At 43.4% G+C, this 24,831-nt stretch overlaps 1 protein-coding gene across 1 annotated transcript in view; it reads right to left on the bottom strand.

Moving 5' to 3' along the window:
• Positions 1–14,126, bottom strand: part of LOC112554215 (small conductance calcium-activated potassium channel protein 2-like) — a 77,360-nt gene extending 63,234 nt beyond the window's left edge. The window contains 1 exon segment of the mRNA XM_025221882.1: positions 12,540–14,126. Coding sequence (XP_025077667.1) covers positions 12,540–13,439 — 900 coding nt within the window. The 5' untranslated portion in view covers positions 13,440–14,126.
• Positions 14,127–24,831: the final 10,705 nt, after the last annotated feature.

The following is a 24,831-nucleotide window of genomic DNA, read 5'->3' as shown; positions in this document are numbered from 1 at the left end:
CTTCTAATTGTGAGCTCAGCCTCATAGAATAGTTCATCAGTTTGACAGCTACATTCTGTGATGTAATTCCCACACTCTTAACCAAACAATGAAATACAGATTGTGTCATGTTGCTGTTTCCATCATTTTCAACCATTTTTACCCCACACAGCAGTTCTCGGTGCCAGACCACCTCGCGTGGGTGGTTGACTGAAATGCATCACAAGGGGGAGACATTGGGGGACCGGATGTAGTCATTCAAATTACTGAAGATAAATCGGCAATTAACTGACTGTTGGCCATTAGTTCGAGCTTTACATCCGGGCATCTGGTATTTTTTTTTAAAGCCAAGAGATTTGTAATGTTCAAACAAACGAACGTTAGGAAAATTATGACTGCATATGAAGAAGCAAACTTGTCTGGGAATTGTGTTAATTAGACTGGAAAAATTCTACAGCTGTTCCTGTAAGTAAGGGAAACGATTGCGAGGAAAGGTGTATGTGTTCATTGCAAGGTACTTTGATGGAATAGGACATACATACAGCTTGAATATACGCACATTTACACACACATCCACAAACACACTCTTGGTTACTCACTTTCACTCATTCACTCTTTCTTTCTTGTTACTTTTGCTACTGTCTGTTGCATGTCTTTGCATTATCTTTCAAATACTGGAGAATCTTTCCATCTCAGAAATATATGTATAAATATTTATTAGCATCCCAACCGAAGAAATGCGATCACCTACTGACCTAAAATAACACATAAGATGCCGGCTGAAAGTCAAGAAAAGAACATATTTTTTTATACCTACATACTGCAGCAGTTCGCTAAATTCTTCCACTCTTCTTCCCACACAAGAAACCTACAAAATCGAGAAAAAATAAAATATGTGTATCCTTGAGAGAAAGATGTCGATGCGCTGCTATCTCACCTCTTCAGGTTTATTATTTAAAAATATCTTTCACCTGTGTAGCATCCTCATCCTGTTTGTGTTTATCATTGTTCATCGCCAAACCACACATCGACACGACCTTTTATCAAAGATTTTATTTCTGCTTGCCTTCCCGTCTTTTTACGATGACATGCACAAGCTGTGCCAGGAGACAGAAGGTCATCGGTCATCTTTATTGTCCGCACGCGCCGTCACGGTGAGTGGCATGACGGGTTAGTATTTATCATCCATAAATAAAATGTCGTGTGCCAGAATTTTCGGCATGCAATATATATTTCTTTTGACGACGAGAAAAGTCTAAAAATAACCTGGCAGTAGATAACAACATCTTACTTCTGCGTCTGTGCGGGACTGGTCCCGACCACGCAAATAGAAAGGAGATCGGAGATCACAAGCTCCGCTAAATATTTACTCAGCCCTAGTCTCGGAAGAACTTGTGAACGAATTCCCACGTAAGCATCTTGAGGTAAGTAGAGCAGGTTCTTATGCAATCTCTAATTTTTGTTTCAACAGAGTTTTTTTTAAAAAACTCATTGAAATCAGTAGAAAATCGTGTAGAGCAAAATTTAACCAGCTTTCACGAGTGATTGTGTCTGTGTCCCACGAGTAAGAGTTTTTTTTTAAAATTCCACAGGTTAAGAAAAATGTTGTTGCCAAGGTTCATGACCGCGCATGTAACACGAAAGGCTTGCAGACTTTCTTATAGTCATTCCAATGCAAGTTTTAATGCAAATATTTTCGTATTTTCTGATAATTTTTTGGTCAAACTTTCTTAAAAAAAGAATGTTAGCCAATTTTTAACTCAAAGTTTCGCTGCCGTTCGTCATTTCATTCCAAAATTTAAAACAAGAAAAATGAGTTATCTTAAAAACTATTTTAAAACAAAAATGTCTGAAATGTCTACTGACTGAAGGAATTTAAAAAAAAACAAGAATTTCTGCACATGGTCAGCATTGATTTGCCTCTGGCTGTGAAAGAATCCCGGGTAGATGCCTGACCTAGTTTGCCTAAGGACCAGCAAAGCATCCCGGGTATTGTTGTGTGAGGACACCCGCGGTCGATTGGTCGTTTTAATGCTATTCGCAAACTAACCCCCGACCTTTCAGCGAATGTCAGTAATGACAGCAAAGCTTGGCGATCGCCTGCACCTTGCCGATAATAGCCCGGCAATGTCTGGCGACGTTAACGATCGCAGCTGGGAGGAGGGTGCACGTGCTACTGAGACTGCGACACGAGACGCGCGCGTGAGCCTCGTTCACTAATCACTGCATTTCGTTTGTTCTGGAATGGCGCTCAGCCCCGCGTGTGTTGATTCTGTCTTCTGGCATCGGCACAGGATCAGCAGGCGAGTGTTCACACGCTGGTTGTGACTGTGTACACTGCACGCCTCTTGGACCGTTGAGCTCAACGCAGCAGAAAACAGAACGAAATAAAAAGGACAAACAAAGCGAGTTCAAGGTGTAGGTCATGGTGTCGTCGTCGCTTTCTATATGCATGCTTCACGACACAGAGCTCGATCACGTGTCGTCTTGTTGTGTTGCGGTGTTGTGTTGTTGTGTTGTTGAGTTGTAGTTTTGTTGTGTTGTGGTGGTGTTGTGGTGATGTTGTTGTTGTTTTCTTGTGTTGTGTTTTTGTCGTGATGTTGTGTTGTTGTGTGGTTTTCTTGTGTTCTTGTGGTGTTGTTGTGGTGTTGTTGTTGTGTTTTGGTGTTGTTGTGTTGCTGTGTTGGTGTGTTTTGGTGTTGCTGTGCTATTATGTTGTTTTGTTGTTGTTTTTTTTCGTGTTGTGTTGTTGTGTTTTGGTGTTGCTGTGTTGTTATGTTGTTGTGTTTTGGTGTTGCTGTGTTGTTGTGTTGTGGTGTTGCTGTGTTGTGGTTTTGTTGTGTTGTTTTTGTGTTTTGGTGTTGTTGTGTTGTTGTGTTGTGGCGTTGTGGCGTTGTTGTTGTATTGTTGTGCTTTGGTATTGTTGTGTTATGGTTTTGTTATGTTGTGTGTTTTGGTGTTGTTGTGTTGTGGTGTTGTGTTGTGTTGTTGTTGTTGTTTCGACACCTTTTACTTTCCCGATAAACCATAAACCCACTTTTGTTGACCAGCTTCGTTAATGAGGGAGCCGAGGGTTCCAGGGTCAGGTCCGAGCAGGCGGTTTTGAACTGATGAGATTCCAGGCACTCCACACCACAATTCAGAATTTCAAATCGTAAGCATTGACAAACACAAATTTTAAAAATCAACTTTTTTGCCTTATGAAAAACTTTTAGAATGCAAGTTATGTTGTCGGGGGAAAAAGTCTTTAAAAGTTCCAATAAAGTCCTCCAGGGAAATTCATTTTCAGGCTAAGAGTGATTTCAGGGAAAGTCAAGTTCTGGAGATCGATTCCTGTGTTCTTCTGGAAGACAGAAAGTTTCCTACCTTCACCTCTCACACAGAAGAAGCATGGGAACCTGCAGGTTTGTCAAGAGATACTCATCAAGGCGAAGAAGGATGCAAAAGGAAAATGACAAAATAGAAAAGAAGAATGAAATAAAGAAAATAACACGTGTTTTCAGCCCAAAATAAATAATTAAGAACAGAAGTGTTTTAAGGACAATCTAGTGGCAATGCCATGGTCTGTGAACTCTCCAGTAAATTTCACTTTAATGCTGTGCTTCACTCATCCTTTAAGAAAGCCGAGTTTTTGAAGAAAGACGACAAGAAAGCTTGTCAAGCGAGTTTTACAACCAAACTTGTTACAAGAAGAAGGAGGAATATTTGCTACTCATGTCAGCGCCAACGATGTGTTAAGAAGCTAACAGGAGAGCTTACTCGGTTAGCACCTCGTGTGGCACCTTTAAGTGACACCTTTAAGGCCACATGGTAATTAATGCTGTGCTTTCTGGGGCCAGGATGTGAGAAGTCCGTCCCCAGAGCAATTGAAACTGAAAGAAGGCCCCTAAAAACTCAATCAACAAAATAACTTTCAACAGGGAAGTGAAAACTGCATATTCTAACCTAATAAGCCATAGGGGCCATCCCTTGCGACAAAAAAAAAAAAAGAAAAAAGATGAAAGAAAGAAAAAGGAAAAGGGAAATAACAAAGAAAAGAAGAAAGAAGTCAATAAAATGGAAGTAAACAAGAGAAAAGAAGGAAATATGCCAAAAACAAATTAAAAATCCAGAAGGAGAAATTGTAGAACAAAGCGGATGTGTATCAATGAAGGAAGAAGAAAACAAAGAAAGAGTTAGAGAGCTGTTTGGAACTCAGAAGCGATAACACCATCAAGCTTGCCATCTTTACAAAGAATCCTCACGAGAAAGTGGATTACCAGAGTAATCTCAGGATAAGAGACTGCAAGATGTCTGTTCTAAGGGAGATAATCTGGACCTTACGTCTTCAGCAAAGTTTAACTTTCAAAAAAAAATCCCGATACTTCCAGTTTTTTTTCAAAGAAATTAGTTCCAACCCTTTTCTGTTGTAGCTGTGGTGTACATTCACAGTGCCACTTCCTTAAAATGATCTGAATTTCTGAAATGTCGCGGATGAGCTGTTGTTTGACGTGAAATACAGACCCAGGGACGAGAACCCACTCCCAGTTTCTGAAACAACAAACCACCGATGAAAGTGCTGGAAATAGCTGAAAGGTAAAGGAAGCTGAGATATTCGTGACACCAGCAGGCGGTTTCCATGTCTAAGCTCCACGTACCATGCTTGCAGCAAGCTGAAAGGCGGACACACAAGTGTTTTGAGTGCAATGGATCGCATCTTACTCGGCGCCTGATGGCGTTGGGTCTGCGAGTAAATGTTCACCGCATAAAAATGGTTTTTACCTTAAAACCAAAACAGCAAAAACACAAACTTGACAGACATGCACAGAAAAACTTCAGAAATTGCTGCATGCTGTCATCTAACATTTTAACATCTTAACCGCTGGACTATAAAGTGTGAATTGTGGACACTGCAAGGCCGAGTTGCTTCCCTTGCTTGGCGGAGGGACATGCTAGGTGTGTGTGAAGGAGTGGGGTAGAAACAATAGTTCTAATTAAAATGTATGAAAATATTACGTAAATGAAATATACCAAAGCATATAATTATATTGTTAATTTATGCAAAGTACATCTTTAAACGCAGTCTCTCAGGAAGTAGGGCACGCATGCGCACGAGCACAGCGAATACCATTTATATTTGTCACGTTTGTCATGGTTGGAGGACATGATTCAGGCTATTTGAGCCACAGATGATTACAAAGCACCGCTGCCTTCAAAGGCTAATTGCTGCTGACAGGCGGCCCGTCACCAAAGAATGCGAAAGATGAAGCGACCTGCCGAGGGCTGACACAGGGAAATGGCGGCCGCGCGCCAAGTGCATGGCATCACACTGCCGTACAGACCTGCAACAGGAATGTGCACTGGGGGATGTTGGGAGGTGTGTGTGTGTGGAAGTGAGGGATAACTCTTGCCTGAGCGTTCCCAACGGCCTTCACTCAGCATTTCAGCATCAAGAGCACCTACTAGCTTTATTTATCGCTCTTGCTCTGTATTTTTATTGTCAAAAAAAATTTATATTAAAAAAAATAATACCAAATGTTGTTTACGACGAATATTATTTTTAAAATCTTTGCCACAACATTCTCCTCACTTATTCCCCCAGGACACATTACATCTTCATGGCCGAGCCAAGAAAAAGCTTGTTTCCCGTGAGAAGGGGAGGGTTAATGAAGCGTGGCGAGTAGACGCTGACTGGTTTGATGTTAAGGCTGAGTTGTTTATTATTGATTGCTTCAACTACTGCAGCAGTCCTAAGCTTTCAACTAATTAATGAAATGACAGCAGGTACCTATCATTAACATTTTTTTTAAACTTTGTCAGTTTTTAAACACACACACTGGTCACGTTTAGAGCGGAAGGTCTCAGTACTATGAAATAAAAGTGGAAAAAATACAAAGACAGAACAATTTCTACCGGTCATCACACTACCAACAAACATCAGTGTTTAAATCTGATCACGAATTTGCAGTTATAGTTATACGTGATAGAAGGAGAAGGAGGAGACGAAGAAGAAGAGAGAAGAAGGAAGGGAAAAAAATCTCAATACATAGAAAGTTCTAGCGATAACGATAAAACGATAAAAGCTGACGATAGAAGCAGCAGCAATGAAAGAAGAGAGCAAGTGAGCATCTGATTTTCACATCAGCAACCGGCGAACCGCTGACTTGTTCTCTCTCTCTCTCCTGTCGACTGGAATGTCCTCCGCTCAAGCGTGGGAGTTGTGTGTACAGGCGAGACTGAGACTACACGACATTGGCTAATCTCTCTGTCATCAGGATTTCCAGTAATTTGCTCTAATTGCCAGCCTGCGAGTAGGCCTTGTTTTGTGTTTTTTACCCTTGAGCGCTCCTCTGTGTGTGTGTGAGAGAGAGGGAGGGAGAAAATAGAGAGAATGTCATTAAACAAACTCCAATTTAAACAAAAATTAAAAGTATTTCACATTCAATTATTTGTTTTGATTTTCGTGTTACCATCGAGATACTGTCGGACTGTCCAATGTGTATCAAACACTCAAATGTATCATTATTTTCTTTCTTTGTATACTTTTCTGTGAATGGCGTGCTTAGCGATAATTTTCGTTAATAATAATAATTATAATAATCCATTAAAAGCATTCAATAGTACAAAAGGAAACTAACTTACTAATATCCACAGAATAAAATATCCAATATTTAGACTGCGGTAGCAAAATGAAAGAAAAAAATGAGAGGAAAGATGACACAATATCAATGTCTTTCCTCTCGAAGTCGCATATTTCTCCGTTATCTAAGAAAATAAAAATCCAGAGCCCGGGAGGCGAGTGTGTCTGTGTTGGTGGTACAATACGGAGGCCGTTTGTCAAGTAAGCAGCGAGAGAGAGAGAAGACATCCTCGTCCCTCCGACAAAGACCGTAAACCACCTGAAGTACAGCAGCCTGAGACAACAAGTGTAAACTAACTGCCAAGTGTATAGCGCCCCCTACAGGCGACGACTGTCAACAGATGTAAACTGTAGAACCTCCCACTTTCTCTGCTTTCCCTACACTGGGGAATGGGGAATGAAGAGATGGTGAGCTGAGTTCAGCAGTTGATAAATACATTGATGGACAGATGGTGCAAAGAGGTGTGGATGCTGCTGCTGCTATTTTTATGTCGGGGGAAAATTCCTGTTCGGAAACAGATCATATTTTTTTAAGGAGATAGGTCTCTTAAAGCGCTAGCAAATTGTGGACAATGGTCTTTTGTGCGAAGATCCTCCTGGGAAACAAAGAAAGAAAGAAAGAGATAGTAACAGGCAAACTAAATCTTTTCACTCAGGAAAAAGAGGATTCTTACAGGAGTTTGGGCATGTATCTGCACTCATTCTTCAGCAACCAAAAGATGAGTGACTGATGTGTAAAATGTTTTATTTTGCCGTTGGCTGGCGATCAGGGTTAGATGAAAGATGTCCCTGACAAATCATTCAGTATAGCGACATGATATATATATACTGTGTTCTTTCAAACAGTCTCCATCCATTTTCTCAATGCTTTAACGCTTTTCTAACGACTAAAAATTCGGATACACTGTCTATTTTGTTGATGACTATTGACAGAGCAACTACTACGAAGTTTTCAAGAGTAAAAATGCTGCTTATCCTGTAATTGAAACTTGCATGCTGGAAAGATTTTATCCCCGCGGACATAAAAATGTCTAATAAGACAGTAAAATGTCTCGTGTCCTATTAAATGAGTACAAACCTCATTTTTAACTGTAATGTCCATGTCGATGTGCTACATATAAACAGGTAATTAGCGAAATTTCTCGTTACACGTATCTATAGGGTCTTTCTCTTGGAAAATAATTAAGGGGGACACGGGAATAGCATTCGATGGGAGGGGCACAATTTAAGTTTGATTTCTTATATACCTTTATTGCCAATTGTTGTTGTTGTTGTTGTTGTTGTTGTTGTTGTTGTTGTTGTTGTTGTTAACTAATACCATTGGCAATAAGGCAAGGGGGCTGCCAGTGTGGTCCGTTCAGTCTACTGAAGACTTCTAAAGACCTTAGTTCCGTTTAAAGTTCCGTTTAAACCTCCCTGCGATGTATTTCTCTGTAACCAGAACAGTTCAAAGGAGCAACAACCTCACGGAAAGTGTCAAACACATTCAAGGGCTGTAAACATGAGACAGAGGTTACATTCCTACCCCGGGGTTTATTTATCTCCTCTCTAGACCTCCGGCACCAGCAGACTTTGTGTAGCCACAGCTGTGAGTTGTGATCATAGCCCGCAGTCCTTGGGTTTCAGTCCAACACCCAAGGTATGTTCCTGTTTCCAATTACAGGATGAAGCAACCCTTGGAGGCTAACCCTGAGGTAAGGTTGCCTCGTGACTACGGCCCCGGCTGAGTCAGTGCAAGTAATGGAGAGGTGCTGAAAACAGAAACTTCCATCGAGACAACACAAGGATAAAACAATACTAATGTGTGTACATGTCTCGGATAAGGATCAGTGAATATGTATGTGCGTGTGTATGTATGTGTGTGTGTCCGCTTGCCCTGTAAAATAAAATCTTATTTTTTAACTTTTTCACTCCATCTCCTTTCCGGTGTCTTATAGAAAAATGTGTTTTCAACATCATCATCAATGCTTTCCCATCGTGCAGTGTAAAAATCCACAGTTTCATCTGTTTTCTACTCCTACCAACCAGCATCTGCCACTCTGCCCTCGAGGCGATGATCTATGCAAAGAGAAGACACGCGATACACTCAGCCTGAATTTCTGACAGCGACAAAAACATAAACAAATCTTTCATCCTTCTTTTTGTTTATTTTATTTACCAAACTTTTAATCCTTGGCTTCCCTGTGTCAAGAATATCCATGTGCCAATGGGTCCCTGATAATCATGGAAGCTGCCGGGAGTCTCATCCTACCTACGAGTGCCAAACAGAAGAAGAGAGCCAGGGAGGTCAAAGTTCGCGGGGAATAAAGACGGCAAAGGGAGCGAACTCCGAGCAAACGCGGCGGAAGACGTGTCTTGAGCGGCCAGTCATCAAAAAGCGTCTGTTGGCCTCCAATAACAGATGGCTGCAGCGTATTGCTATCGATCTTGCTTTCTTAGCTTTTCTGCCTCCTGCAGAGCATCTCTGTAATGGCACCATCTTTCCGCCTTCACCACGTCCTCCCAGCCGTCCTCCCACCCAGCCTCCGACTGCACAGGTAGGCGACGGCAGCGTATCTGATTGTCAGGAGACCAGCGAGGAGGATAATTCCATCGTCGTTATCGATCAACCTCTAGAAGCTGGACAATTCGGCTTCCTTGGAGCTATTATTAACGATAGCAAGAAGGAATGGTTGTAGGAGGAAGTCGTGGAGGCTGAGCTGGCCTCGCAGCTTTTCTGTGTTTCTTCTGGCACCGGCACGTTCCACTTCACATTGCATGTTGTACTCAAGATTATGTTCCGGGGGTTGAATGGCGGAGTCGACACACCTGACATGCGACATGTCACGTGCTGCAGGTTGTGACCTTTGCGGACTTTTCGATCGGTCACGGTATTGCTCTATGAGAGAACGAATATTCATTGTCCTTTCGTCCATGTTTATAATGGGGGAAGAGAAGTGTACACAGAGAACGAGGTAAAAGGGGAATAGGGGGTCAGTAGAGGTCACGAACACTTCTATAAACCATCTTCGTTCACCTGGTTTTCCCGATCATCCAACGATCATCATGTCAGTCACCACAAGAAGTTTCTAGAAACAGACAAGAAGAAAGTTCTGTTGTGTGCACTACTGCCATTCTCGAAAGAACATGGACACAGTCTCGTCTTCTGTTCGTTGCCTGACTATCTCTCATCTCCTTGTTGTACTCGTGCCTGGCCAGCACTTGTTTACCCCGCTGTGTGAACACAATCACCGAAGCTTGTTCTCGCCAAGACAGAGTGCATGCGCGCCATTCTAGAGCACACAGCAGGACGGTCCTGCAAATTTGTCCCCGCGAATTGAATGCATGCATGCGTCTGCCAGCGCGCACTGTCGCTCATCCGTTCGTCCAACTGTCGCAGCCGTTAACAGCAAAGTGTGCAAAAGGTTCCTGGGCATTTTTTCCCCCCTTCTGTAGTGTTTGAAAATTCTTGGTCGGCGATGTGAGTGACGAGAGCGCGAGGACACAAGAGTGCGAACCAAATGGTAGAGTGGCGTCCCTGTAATGTTTGACAGCAAACCTTGTGATAGCCTACAGATCCTCAACATCTGAGCAAACAGCAGCCCGTCCTTCATGAAGTTTAATTAAGCTTTCCAAACATCGAAAGTGTAAGAGGTCAGATGTGTGATGTGTGACGCCATGCTGGCCGTTGTCAAGGCGACAGTTCACTGAAGGCGAGGGTTGGTGTGTTAATGAGGCAAAGCAATGTCCCAACACGATCTCACAGATTGGATTTCTCTACCGGCAATCATGTTTCAACATGATACCCCACCATCGCCAGGATCTCGAAAAAAGATAGAAGGGACTTATTTATAATGTATGTAGGATATTTATAAATTATGCATTATCCTGGACATCTATACCCAGCCGTTTGACAAACAAATCCCACTTGACTAGAACTTGACGGCAAAAAAGCAAAACAAATAATAAAAAACCACCAGTTAATCGACCTATTGTTTATTAATCAGGACATACTACAATACACCTGTTTCAACACGTTTTGAATTTCAAAAAAAAAAAAAAAAAAAAAAAAACGTTACAAGCATCTGACATAACGAAGTTAATTTTTTTTTTTTCTGATGTTCTTGTTTCTTTTCGTTTACTCCAGAATCATGTTTTTTCGCATATCCCAATCTTGAGAGGAAGCATGTTTCATCTTTTAAATGCAGGCACAAAGGAGGAAAATGCGAAAGAAAAAAATCCTGTTTCTCGGTTTCTATTTGTAGCTTGCTGAGCTTGATTTATGTTTCCTTCCAAAGTCTGTTTATTCTGATTGTAAAATGGTTTCACTAGACACCACTCATTCCTCGCTATTTTCGTCTTCTTCTCGTTTTTGTTGATTACAGTCATCACCCTTCAAGCTTCTAACTGAAAAAGAGAGACAGACAAAGAAGGAGAGAGAGAGAGGACACGTTGTGTGGATGAGATCAGCAGTTGTGCACGTGACAGAGGGGAGGAGGAATAAAAGATCGCCGCCAGCACAACAAATAAATACAGTCACGTGACTGTGATCACAGTGTAACAAGAGGATATGAAGTGTTGAATAAGAGACCTGCATCTCCGGCTCCGCTGCTCATTACAGCCATTCCAGGGCAACAAGCCCGGTAATAACCGAATCTTTATGCTGGCCTGCTGGGTGATCCGCAGGGCATGACTCCCCGCGAAAGGTCAAAGGTCAGGCAGCAGGAGACTGACCGCGATGACCAGAGCGAGCGGACAGAAGGTCAAAGCTGGTGAATATGAAACAGACTGATCAATATGAGAGAGAGAGAAATGGGAGGGGAAATGATAGAGAGGTGGGGAGGTTGGAGGCAAGCTCAGAACGATGCCGAGGAATCTTGGTATTGAAGCACGTGGATGTAGAAATATATATTTGATGGGCAACTTGAAAGTTCACGGTATAGGTCAAGCTTCCGGTGAAGCTGGAGGCAGTCGAGGTACGGAATGTGTGTGGAAACCTTCGATGTGAGTGATTTGTACAAGCATCTTACACTTTGAGAGTCCTAGTCCACCATTGCTGCACGCGTTGCCATGGAGATTAGAGAGCCTGCTGGCTTGGTTCGCAGGCAGCGGTGACAAAAAGTCAACTGGCCGGCACGCACACGAACGCACGCGATGACAAGAAACATCGCACTCACGCACGCACAAATACTTTGTCGGCTTGCATGCTCTGTGCACGCACCGACACACGAACTGACACACGCACACACGTCACGACACACACAGACAAATACTTTGTTTGCATGCTCGCACGCACTTCACAGTCACGAGCACAGAAGATGCTAGGCCAGCCAAGTAGTGCAACATACCTGAGTTCACCTCTTTCGACACCATCGCATAGTGTGAACGAAATGTACGAAGATGAAGAAAGAACCTCTCTCACTAACTGACAAACAGATAACGCAGTATGAAAACTAACTCTATCTCACACGCACAAACACGTGAGAAAAAATCAAAGATGGAAGCTCCGACATAACATTTGAACCTGAAGTCATTACTACACTTGTCAGCCTGATTGGAGAATGTCTCCTCCAGCTGTTGTCACACGATTTAATTCTATTCAGCAAACGGTTTTGATAAACACATCGTTATTTCTTGTTCATATAATCCAATCGATGCAATGCATTAATAAACTTTGCATAAGGCACGTCCGCGGTCCCACGGAGCAGAAAAACTAATATTAGAAATGAAGGGAAAATATCAAAATAAACACAACAGAAAATAGATATAATATAGTATTCATATATAAATAATTATTTGTAAAACCTAGATACAGACTACATTGCCTGCCTATTACAAAAGACAAAAAACTATTAAGAATAAATATTGAAAAACTAGTGAAATCAATCAAAACTGTGTCGGTGCTGAATGGAAGAGAATGGATTTTTTTTCTTTAGACCTGGAAACCGGAAGCAAAACTTACCTTGTCATACACGTCCGCCATGCTGAGTTCCGTTTCCAGCACCATGGCAACAATCCCAAACATTCCACACACAAGACAGTAGTCCGAGATCTTCTTGCGCTTCTGGTAGAGGGCGCGCCGCTTGCCCAGTCGGTAGCCCACGTTGGGCTTCTGCCGAGACTTGTGTTGCAGGCGCTCGTCCGTGTACTTCTGGAAGTCTGCGCCCCCCACCAGCGCGATGCCGGCCTCCTCGGCCGACGTGTACGACATCTTTGATGACGTGGGCAGCGACTGCATGGACGTGGGCTTCTGCAGCTGCCGGAAGGAGCCGATGGCCCCGTTGACGCGCATATAGTCCGCGCCGATGTCGGAAAGGGCCGACTCCTTCTTGCGTGCTTCACTTAAGGATCCCACTCCCCCCGAAACCGTGCCCCCACTGCCCAGGTGACACACGCTGGACGTGCGACCTCCACCACCCAGACTACCCCCAGCCCCGCCAGTATAGCTCTCCACGTCGCTATGAGCTCGTCCTTCCTCCTCGCTGCTCTGGCGAGCGCGCTCCATCTGGACGTGCAAGCGCGTGCGTGAACCGGTCGAAATCATGGCGCCTAGCTGGTTAGCACTGTCCACGAGAATGTCCACTGGCGACACCGTCTGTGACAAAGGCGTCGTCGCCGGGGTGCCCAGCTGTAGGGACGAGGGCGGAAGGCCACCTGCAGCTCGTCGTCGCTGTCCCCCGGGGTGATGGCCAACCGTTCCTGCCGCCGCAGACCGGAAGTGAAGTTGGAGCCGGGTCGCTGTGCTGCGCCGGCAGGCCAGGAGGTCGGATGTCACCCAGGGACGCCAGACTGTCGCCGCCTGTGAAGCTGTAGGACTTGAGCTCGATGTCGGGTGAGGTGTAGCCGCGGTTGACGCGGCCATCTTGTGGAAGCCCACCACCACCGCTGCCGCCACCGCCGCCGTGAAGCGCCGGGAGGTTCAAAGCCGGCACGCTACGTCCTGGAGGACCTTCCATGGCCGCGGCAGCATCCTGCCCGCGAGTTTGAGCCGAGTCCGCACGGGGCTCCTGTGGACTGACGGGCTGCTGACTGTTATGGCGGTACGGACTGAAGAGAGAGTCCGCGTCCCGCACTGTCGCCGTCGCTGACACTGGAGTGGTCGACGTTGTCGTGGCCGCACTGCTGCCGTCCGGGGATGCGGAGGAGGACGTGCTACTGCTGCTGAGGTGCTGCACGTCAGCAGCCACCCGCCCTCGCGGACGGAACCTGGGGGGACCACCGCTGCGCCTTCTAGTCCTGAAGCAGGAGGAGACACTGTTGCTTCTGTTGCTGTTGCTGCTGCCGTCGCTCTTGCCGTTGTGGCCGCGCGCAGTTCTGACGTTGCCAATGCTGCTGCTGCGACCGCGGCCGCCGCTGTTGCTGCCACCACCTGCACTGCTGGTCTTGTTACTGCTGCAAGCGGCGGTAGCTGTGTCCTTATGGCGTGCACCGGCGTGCCGAGAGCTCCGTGTCTCACCAAGCTGCGTGTCTGCATGCTGACGCGCGTGTGGGGCGCGTGCGGCCTGCGCATCTGGCGCTCGGGGGACGCCCTCTGCCGGCGGCTCGCCCTCGTCGCTTATCTCCCCGCTGACAAAATCGGGTTGTAGCAGCTGTTCCGTGGAGTCGATACGGTGGTGTTGACTGGCTGGCTCCACAATCATCACCGACATCGTTAGGCCTGTCGTCGGCGCGCGTCCTTAAGATGTAATTATCTTCTACTTGTGTGTTGCATCGTGAACGAGGAATTCGAGATTCCTTTTTATATCTGCATCGGCAAATGGTTGCGTGACAACCAAATGGATATGCCACACGCTCCAAGGCATATCAAAACATAAGTTAGTTCCATTCTTAGAGGGCTTCATATTATGATGCTGTAAAATTCATTTCACTTTCAGTAATTTTTTCGAAGCATCTATTCTTCTATTGTTATTATTTTATCTTATCCATTTTATGAATACTATTTTTATTAATATTTTCGTTAATATTAATTTAAAGATGAGGCTTTAAAGTGTTTGTAAGTATTTTAAAGATTTCGACAAAGGGTTGGGGGAATCGGTGCTTACGCCGAGTCAGAACTAAGACTATATCACGATAAAGTAGCCAGCCCTGCTAACAGATATCATATGCAGAGAAAAAAAATGCGTGCCTGAGATGAGATCCGAACCCAGGGCAGAGAATACTCACTATATTGGTGACAGGAGCTAACTATTCCGCCATACAACCTACCCTTGCTGTGGAGTTACAAACATTTTGGTTTTGTGGTATGCAATGCACGAAGGCTGTTTGCATGTGGGCAATCTTGCTTGTAACTTTGGTCTTATTTATTTGTTTATTTGTTTATTTATTCATTTATTCATGCATTCATTCTTGGTAATTATCTCTTAAAACTGATTTTTAAGTTGATAAGGCATGCTGCTTTCCTTTTGCGATAACTCATCTCTAGCTGCAGTTGTTCTTTCTTATCAGAGGCTGGAAGCAACAGGTCTGAAAGTGGAGCTTGATCAATAGTCGTTGAGCCTCGTGAACTCAGTCAGCACGTGTCCTCGGTCGTCATCTGACGATACTGTGCTTCACAGCCTGCAGCCAGGCCGGAAGTCGTATCGACAGTTGTCGTTCCTGGCAGCTCTCTGTCTCGCGGGTCTCGCAGTGAATTAGAAACTTGCTTTGAGTGGAGATTAGAAGCTGGCTTTGAGTGAGACTAGAAGATGCTTTGAGTGAAGATCACACTACACACCTCGTAGCTACAGCAGAACCCTGTAGGTCACAAAGGAAAAAAATGTAATAATTATTTCAAACTACATAGTGTTACTAGTTTTTAAATTTCCACCAAATCCTCTGTGCAGCTCAAACAATACCTCTTCAGATGTTATAACTAACGAAAACAACCTTTGTCCCTACCTGTCTGTTTGTCTTCTTGTCTTCCCTTGCCCATTAATTCATCCTAGAAGCATTGCTAGAGTTTTATATGTTTACATTAGCATTTTTGGATTTGCTGCCAGTTAGGATATTGTTGTCAGTCCGTTCTTCTGTCTTTCTCTCAGCCATGTCTCTGGGGGGAAGGGATGTGGATGGATCTGCTCTTTAATCAATTCATTTATTTATCGCTTTGCATTCCAGCTTTATGCATCCGTTATTATGTTCATCCTTCTGTCTGGAAATCAGGTTTTAATCTGTAAAAGAGAATGAGGGATAAGGGGTAGAGGACAAAGCCTGTTGTACCATTGATCATCAGTGTGTGAATAGCGAGCGCTGACAATGCACAGATGTTGAGCTGCTGCTGCTGCTGATGATGATGACAAGTATTATAACGGAAGTGATAAAGGTTTCAATGGCCGACACCTGTCTACCCAGGTTCGCTCCGTGCGTCAGCTGAATGTGTTTTGCCGGTTGCCGAGCTATTTAGGCCAATCAATAGCTCGCCCATTAAGGCGTTGTTTGTTTGTCAAGTGTCATCTCTGGCAACCGTTTACAATAATCATAAATACCGCACACCGCACCATCGCATCTCTAATTAAAATTGTGCAGACGCCTGTCCTCCATGGACAGGGAGGGAGAGAGGTTTGGACTGTTGCAGGTCCAGCAGCTTTGGCCGGGAGAGGTCTGAACATAATAACAATGTAATCGCTGTTAGAGTCATCAAAGGCATTTGACACTGTTTAAATACAATACACTTTGTTGTACCAGTCAACAACAGCGATCAGCAAACAATGGATGTAGGACGTGGACACAATTATTCCAGGTGCATGCAGGTGGTGGGTGCAGTGTTTTAATCTGTCATTGGTTGAAAAATATTGTTGGCATACCATATCATCGCCACTTTGAGCTTCAGAGTCTAAGTGTAAAGTTGAAACTTCATGTGTTGATAAAATTGGTTTTTAAAAATGGACTGACGACCTATAGAGCCGGCACAGAAGGTACAGGTACACAACCCCAGCCAGGTGTGAGGACAGTTATACATACCTGCATATAACTTTCTTCACTTTCTCTTTATTATATATAGAGAGAGCGTGGAGAGGAAGATAGATGTTTATTTATGGGTTGTCACTGACCAGTGGCATTTCTTTTAGTATAGACGTGTATAAATGTTGGGAGGAAGTTTCAGACAGCACGAACAGGACTTCGTCTAACTTTACAAGGTAGGTGTTCGAGGCCAAGGCCAGGGCGAAGTGACCGTTGTGAGAAAGGGAAGACAATGCACGGTATTCACTCACTCGTCCTCTAGCCTCTAGTCGGGAAAGATCAGACACATCCGAGTGCCATTCGTCCAGCGACTGTAAGTGGTTGTGTACTCCTCGGCTCCCACCTCTGAGAGTTATGGTGACAAGACAAAGGAGAGACCAGTAGCTGTTGAAAAGTCACAGAAGGTCTCTGGACTGAGAGTCGCCGAGGGAGCAATTGTCCCTCCCTGACTTGGAAGGTGGATGGTAGTGTAGGGTGACAACGGACGGTACCACCAGTGGAGGAGACATTTGTGGGCCATGACTATAGGCTTGCTGTTCAGTGGATGATTCATCTGTGTGTCATGACTACTATAGAGTTGCTGTCCATCTCTGTGGATCGGGGCTTGACACTAACCACCAGAGGGAAGGATCGCCACAACTGGAGGACATTACTCTTGAAAGAGACTGGGAAGGAGAACCAGCTGATAGAGCAAGAGAGACGACAACGAAAAAAACTGCGGAAATCGAAACATTTAGTATTTTCGATGACAAATACTTTGTTTCCCCAAATCCTCCATGAACAGACCTTTTACAATAATTCAGACTCATATGAACAGTCTTTATTAACACTTAAGTTTCACTGTTTCCGTTGACTGGATATTGCTCAGTACTTAATGCACAGAAGTTTAATGTGTTTTTCTGTTGGTTATGTGTCTCGAGAGAGGTTTTTGTGATTAGAGGTAAACTCATCTGTTTTCATTACAGTAGACACGTGAGCTGAACAAACCAGTTTATCACTAACTAAAAATATAAATTGACTATTGTCTCTGCTTCCACTTTACGATGATTCTCTAGATACACGATATGCTACATCTAGAGATAATTGAAATTCTATTTATTTTTAAAATCCTTGATACACGATACAAATTTCGGTTTTAAAGTTAGTATTCCTACCTGCAAAGGCCACTGACAGAAAGTTGTCTGCTGCTTACATTAGAAAGATGATCTCTTCAATATTTTTAGTAGGGTTTCCTTCAAATGTCTTGCGGGTGAACGCAGGAAACCAAAGCTGGAAAGGCGAGAGGAAATCAGACTAAAAATTCTGTATCTGTTTACTTACAGACTGGTGTCTGTCTCTGGTCTTTGACTTCAAATAATCTCTCTGGCTTTTATTAAATGTGGCAGCGAATGCACCCGTGAAATTAAAAGGTTAAAGCTCCAGCCAAAAGCCTTGTTGAAATCCAATCTATGTTTTACGAAATTGTAATCTGTAAATTTCGGGGGAAAACATTGTAAAAGAGGTAAAAAGTATTTTATTTTGTTTGTTATTGGACTATCAGTTAAACACAGGAAAAGATACAATTTCTTAAATTTTACTTTGCTTCTACAAACCTGTGTCTGGTTGTACAAACTTTATTCTACTTCAACGAACTTTATTCTTATTCTACAAACCTTAGTTTGCTTTTACACTGGAGCTAGGCTCTCGCATGATCCCTCTTTTATTTCTTCATTTCTCACTCATTCCTCTCCCGGTCAAGCTACCAATAAGAGAAAGATTTAAAGATTTCTACACTGCTCAGAAACTCTAGCTTTAGATATTCAATTATTTCACAGAAAAGCACCTGTCAGGTAGTATCACCTTAATAAAGCTGCTTTTGTAGTATAATTATTTCACTGATGCTTTCAACTGAAAATTTACTTTCATTATAGTTATTACACGAATTTCAAAAATTATTCCAGGGTAAAAAAAGACCCAATGAAACTCTTGGACAAAATTCGAAGATGAGAAGTTCCAAATCTGACAAAGATCCACGACATGAAATGTCAAGACCGCGCATCCAGAATGTATTTAAATACAAAGCACCATGTTCTCTCTGTCTCATTATTTCTAACATAAGGAAAGCTGACGTGGAGATAAATTTGTCTCCGAAAAGAAGTGAAGGAAGACTGTTGTTGAAATGACTGTTCATCATCTTGTACTCAGGCTAAATCTTGGCAGAGGCTTTAGGCAATTAAGAATGGTTTTAATGGAGATCACAGTAACAGGACAAGGCGACAGAGTCTTCCCAATGCTATATTACATTTATCTTTCAGTTTCTGTCAACACTCTGCACAGAAGAGAACACACAATTTTACTGGAATCAAAGTCGACAAACTATGATTGGATTCCTTTGCTCTGTCCATCAATACAGTAAAATGTCAGAGCTGGAAATTCGAACTGACATTTGCCGACTGAAGAGAGTAAAGCCTCCATGTTCTTTGCAAAACCAATAACACAAGCGCCCATTAAACAAATGAGAATTTATTATATTGGATGCTGGTTTTCTTGGTTCGAAAAGTTGGGAAAACGATATTAGAGCAATTTTAATATTTGCAAAACAAATACACAGAGTGAGTGAGTGACAAGAGAGAGAGAGGAACCGACAGACAGACACACAGACAGACACACTGACAGACACTCAGAAAAAGATAGATAAAAAGACAGTCAATGATTTAATATGTATTTTTGTTGTTTTTCTCGCAAATCCAACCTCTGGTCGTCAACAAAGCAACGGTTTGCTGTCTGAGCTAAAATCGAGTTGTTCATTTGTTGGCGAGGCTTTGCGCATGCGCAGTAATAAAAAGCCGTTCATACAAAGGTGCAGACCTTTCAAGATGGAAATGCTCATCGATCTATCACCCACACAACACGATACAAAACACTGCTTATAAAATAGAAACTCGCAAGACAAACGGATTGTTTTGCTAATAGATTACGAAAACAGTGAAAGTAGGTTGTGCAAACAAATGCAAGGAAGACTATACACATAGTAATAATACTGTGTCTGAGAGTGTACTCAGCCATACACTAAAATATTTTTCCATATGGTCTCACTGTAAAAGGTTTGGTTTTGCTGTTTGATTTAATTTGAAAGAAGTGGTTTCCTTCATTAGTTCCGAAGTATAAGTCTCAATGTTTACTAGTGTAAATGAAGCTTCCCATCACCGCAAGGTCTACATCAATTAGTGTCCCCTAACCCCAAGGCTGACTTGTAGTATACATCTTTTTGTACCCTTAGGTAAGTTCCACTTAATTAAGCCTCAGTCCACCTCAGTAGAGGCTAGATACTATCTGAAAGTTTTAACAACTTTGGTAATGAGGATAGACATCCGGGAAAACAAGACTTAAAAATTGGTCAGGTTCGGGATGAGCGTTGAACAGGCGCCATCTTGTAGGAAGAGGAAACGAAAACAAAATACAGACTGGAAATAGTATTTTAGTATTTTGATGGGTGGTTTCTCCAGTTCTGTGTAAACATGTGCAACAATAAATAGCTACTAGGAGTGCCATCGACACTGCTGCTAGAGGCACGTGACTTGCTGCCCTCTGCCGGCAACATCTCTCAGCCGGGTGGGAATGCCGGGCAGGGGCAGCACATTTGTCAAATGTAAGAGATGTTATCTTGACAGAGTATCCGCAATGAGCTTGAAACTTGTTAACCACAGTAACCTTTGACCCCCATTCTCTTTGAATCGAGTGAACAGTATTTTTTTAAACCCATGTACATCCAACCCAGTAAGCTTTGTTTCTGACAACAACAGAAGAAAAAAATACAGATGGTGACATTTTCATCCCTAAGAATTTCTAATCTTAAATTCTAACCAATTCTAGAAACAAAATCTTGAGATAACTCGCGATTTTTCATAAAGTTATAAAGATTGGCTAAATTGTTTAAATATTTAAACTCAAGAAAGCAGTTGGGTTTTACTAAAAGTATGAAACTTTAAATGAAATTTACAGATCCCCATATTCAAAACTCAAAGGACAAAGAGTCATGGTTTCAAGTATACAAATTAAAAATGCTGCAGTCCTATAAAAGAAATTCTTCTCTTGTTCTCTGTTTTCTGAAGACACCATCTGTTCGACGTAGAATGACTAAACTATAAACTCAAATGTTTCGAAACAAAAATGACAGGAGGACGATTTCCTGCACACATTTAGACCCACACGCCCCCGAGCTACAGATGATGCCTGATGTATGAGGCACAGACAAAGTAGAAAAGGTGGACTTGAGAAGCCTCGGGTTTTGTCAGCTTGGGTGGACGCCACACTTACAATAGTCTTTTGGTCCTCCTCCGTCCAGGCTTTGACACTGAGAGTAGGATGCTTCAAAAGTTAAACCCTCTTGAAGCTGAGCACTGGTTCATCTCCCTCCAGAGGCAACCTACTGTGAAAAGAAGCCTGGCAGACGGGCTGACTGTCCAGGAGACAGGCAATCAGCTGTAGCTCAGACGGAGCTCAGTTCAGATCCTTGTACATGGCGGCGCCAAGTGGTCCTTTTATCCACACAAGGTTCTCGAGACATAGCCTAGACACCAGGACCTCACCATTCCCCGCCGCCCCGCAGAAATTATAGGAAAAGTCAACAGAAATCAGTTCGATCATGACCTTTGGATGAAAACACACAGTGACAGAGAGCCCTCGCCATCTCCACCTTTATTTCACTCTGTCAGACTGGCATCCACATCACAAAGCCGACAGTTGTTACTATTTGATGTGCTTTTATCTTAAAAGTTGGGTTTAAAATGTGTTTGTTTATAAACTTATGTTTGCTCAAACATCGATGTGGAGGATTGGTCCCGTTTTGTGACACTGACCGACTTTTGTCCTTTGTCCCCAGTGTGGACCAGCTGCTTGGTCCACCCTACTGAATTGGTTGACTGGATGCTGGAATAGTTGTGCAGAAGGAAATGTGGAATTTGTTACCAAGTGAAACCCTTGCCTCAAAGGTCTCATGGTGTCTGCCTTAGAAAAAGAACTCAAACAAAGGGTTGGATACGGGAGAAAAGTCGGACGTGGCTCCTACAGTCTTTCAAACCAATGGCGGTTGATAGATTACAGAGAGAGATGGAAGATCACAGCCAGTAATTTGCGAAGCACTCCTAGTAATTGACGGTTAGTCGCTTACGTCACTCCAGCCTGCGTTGCCGTCGTTTTCAGGGTGTGGGTCATTACTGGTCGTGATAGGGTGCATCCGTCTGCCAGGCCCGTGGAATGGTTTTATCGCAATGTATTGGTCCGGCATCGTCTTTGTGCTCGGCACCAGGGAGTTGACGGTCAGGTACCCGGGGACGCCGCTCTTTATCCGGGTGCACTGATGCGTGAACTCACTTCACGCCCTGCACGCCAGCAATTTGCATGGACTTGGCCTGCCTCGATATGGCGCGTGGGTTTCAATCCATCCACTTCCGGCTTCTCCGAAAATATATCGTCCATTTCTTAAGTCGAACTGAATTCAGAGGTCAACGTTTAAAAGTTTATAAATATTTGGGATTTGTTTAGTTATTTCTCAGTTTATACTCACTGGAATCTGAGCAAATCTTTGTGCCAAATAGATGGTGGGAGACACAAAAACCTGATGTCGTTGAATTAGGATTGTGAGCTGATGTCATCAAGAATGAAGTACTCTGAGGAAGACCAGGTGTCACCAGGTAGACTAATGACATCACGGTTCTAAAAATTTTTGAGTTTCTCGTGTGTGTCAGAAACAGACCTGAGTCGCTCTCTCAGATTACAGAAGAAGGTTTTGCACCGAAGAACTGAAGCCATGGGAAAACCAAATGATATCAAGGGAAGAGGGTTCAAAGTTCACGTCTTCTACTAATACAATCGCAGCTGTATACAGTCCTTCCATCAGGGCCTGCAGCTGCGTGTAAGGCAGAAATAGCTTTAGCCACAGCTGTACTTCTGTTTGGCAATGACATCCCAATTTATTTTCTTCACAAGACGGCTGTCTGCGTTCCACATGAATAAATTCCTAGTGCAAATGATGAGGTGACAGGGGTGCGATGCTGACGACAGAGTCTGCATGCTTGCCGCTAGGAGGCGCTGTCTCGGCTGTCTGCACGTGGCGACAGGATGCGTGCATCAGTCTCGGAGGCTGCTGAACTCATCGACATCCATGTCCATCTTGGTGAAGCCTGACGAAGCCGTTGCTAGGGTGGGTGATGGCTGCAGATGCTAAAGATATATTGTCGTGGCCAGCGTATCCCATGCACCACCAGGCAATATGTCAGTCACGCCGCTCGTCACCCACGCCATTCCCTTCTCCTGTCTCAACTCATCTTAAGAATTTCTTTTATCTCGTTTGCTGCCAGCATGGAGGAATGGAAAAAAAGAGTCTTCTAAAGTCTGAGCAAAGTTTTCAGCTCTGCAAAATCGCCATTCTCAATGTGATTATCGTGATTAACTTCAGCAGCTGCTCGTTTTTTTTTTTTAGTTCTTGGCAACAATGCCCCGGCTAGCACCTGTAGAAGTTTGTCAAACTGCATTTCCATTGGCAAGAGCATCTTCTCTGGTCGTAAACGATCTTATAGACAAGTCAATCCTTCAAACAACTATTGAAACAATATGTTTTTTACTTATCACAATTCTAAAAAAGTCTGAATGCTGTGAAGACGGGTTAATGGTCGCTAACATCGCCACAGAATAGCAATCTGATTGCCAGCAGGCGGCGTAACCCCGGAGCACTTGACACAAGCACACCCATGATTGTTTTCCCATGCCGCCGCCGTGAGTTGCCCTCAGTGTAAGTGGCTGTGCACCCGTCGACCCCGGCAAGCTCGTCACAACAATCACAGGGCGGGACAGCCGCTGGTTCCAGACCAGTGAACGACGAGCCTGCTGGTCGCCTCCCGCTGCGCTTCAGGGGCTCCAGCCAAGACAGAACGAACGTGAGGAGCTCACGAGAGTGTTTGTCTGTGAAACCACTTGTTCCGAGGGGTTAAAAATCACTCCATCTCTCGGGCATCTCCTTAAGTTGTGAGACAGTCTCTGTCGAGCAACGGTTTCTGATCAACGACAGTATCACGCGGTTAGTAGAAAGGTTGGAGAGGAGGGGTTGAGGGACAGACGGAGTGAGGACGGATGAAAGAAAAAAAAAATACCACGCAGACCCAGACAGAGAATGTATTTTTTTTTAGCTTTTTTTCGTTTTCTCATTTTCTTTTTTTTTTTTTTTTCTCTTTTCACTTTAAGGGCACAAAGGACAGGGACGTTATGGGAGAGATAACTCTAGAAGCGACAGTTGATAAACTGCTCGAGCAAATGAGAGAGAGAGAGCAGACGAAGTAACCGACAGAACACAAAGTGACGTCATCACCCTGTTAAACATTTATCTCAGCGCGAGGACAAACTCCAGATAACGCCGAGCTTTAACTACATTAGACGAGGGGAAGCTAAACCACACGAGAGAGAAAGACAACTTGCTGTTGTCAGCCTCCTGTCCCTTCTATTTTAAATGTCAACAAATTAAGAGCCAGGAAAAGAAAAAAACAATTCCTAAACTACCATGTCTTCCTTCAGAGCTTATTATGTTTTATTTGTTTTCGTTTTTTGTTGGGTTTGTTTTTTGTTTGTTTTGTTTTGTTGATGTTTTTTGTTTGTTTTGTTTTGTTGATGTTTTTTTGTTTTGTTGATGTTTTTGTTGGTTTTGTTGATGTTTTTTGTTGGTTTTGTTGATGTTTTTGTTGGTATTGTTGATGTTTTTTGTTGGTTTTGTTTTGTTGAGGTTTTTTGTTGGTTTTGTTTTATTGATTTTTTGGCTTGTTTAGTTTGGTTTTTGTTTGTTTGTTTGTTGTTGTTGTTGTTGTTGTTGTTGTCTTTAGATAGTTCCATAAAAAACACAGCCAGAGGATACGCTTAAAATAAAACAAAGTCTCCATGGACCTGTTTGCCATTGCGAGGTCTTGAAAAAAAGTTTAATCAAAAATGAGTATAATCATTGCTTCACGCAGGTATCAAACGTCTGTCACCCACGGACTATACACAACAATTACCTCAAAACTACTTTGTTATATCATAGTGTTTAGACCAGAATAAAATCCTCAGCTAGTGCTGAAGGACGTGAGAACAGGGAATTTTTTTGTCTGCCCAAAGTCGCAAGAAACAAAATTAAAGATGGCGTGAGACTAAGGAAAGGCCTCAAGCCTGGACATGAGGACGTGGCTCCATTGTCTTCACGGGAGCTCAAAATAAACCCGCAGCTTAACAGGCCTTTGCTACTTCAAGCATGCGACAATGTGTTTTTCCCATTTCCAAGTTTCTAAATGGAAGTTCTTTGGAGAAAAGTGCTT

This window comes from Pomacea canaliculata, linkage group LG13 (assembly GCF_003073045.1).
Source record: "Pomacea canaliculata isolate SZHN2017 linkage group LG13, ASM307304v1, whole genome shotgun sequence".
Lineage (NCBI taxonomy): Eukaryota > Metazoa > Mollusca > Gastropoda > Architaenioglossa > Ampullariidae > Pomacea > Pomacea canaliculata.
This window is presented reverse-complemented; position numbering and strand designations above follow the sequence as displayed.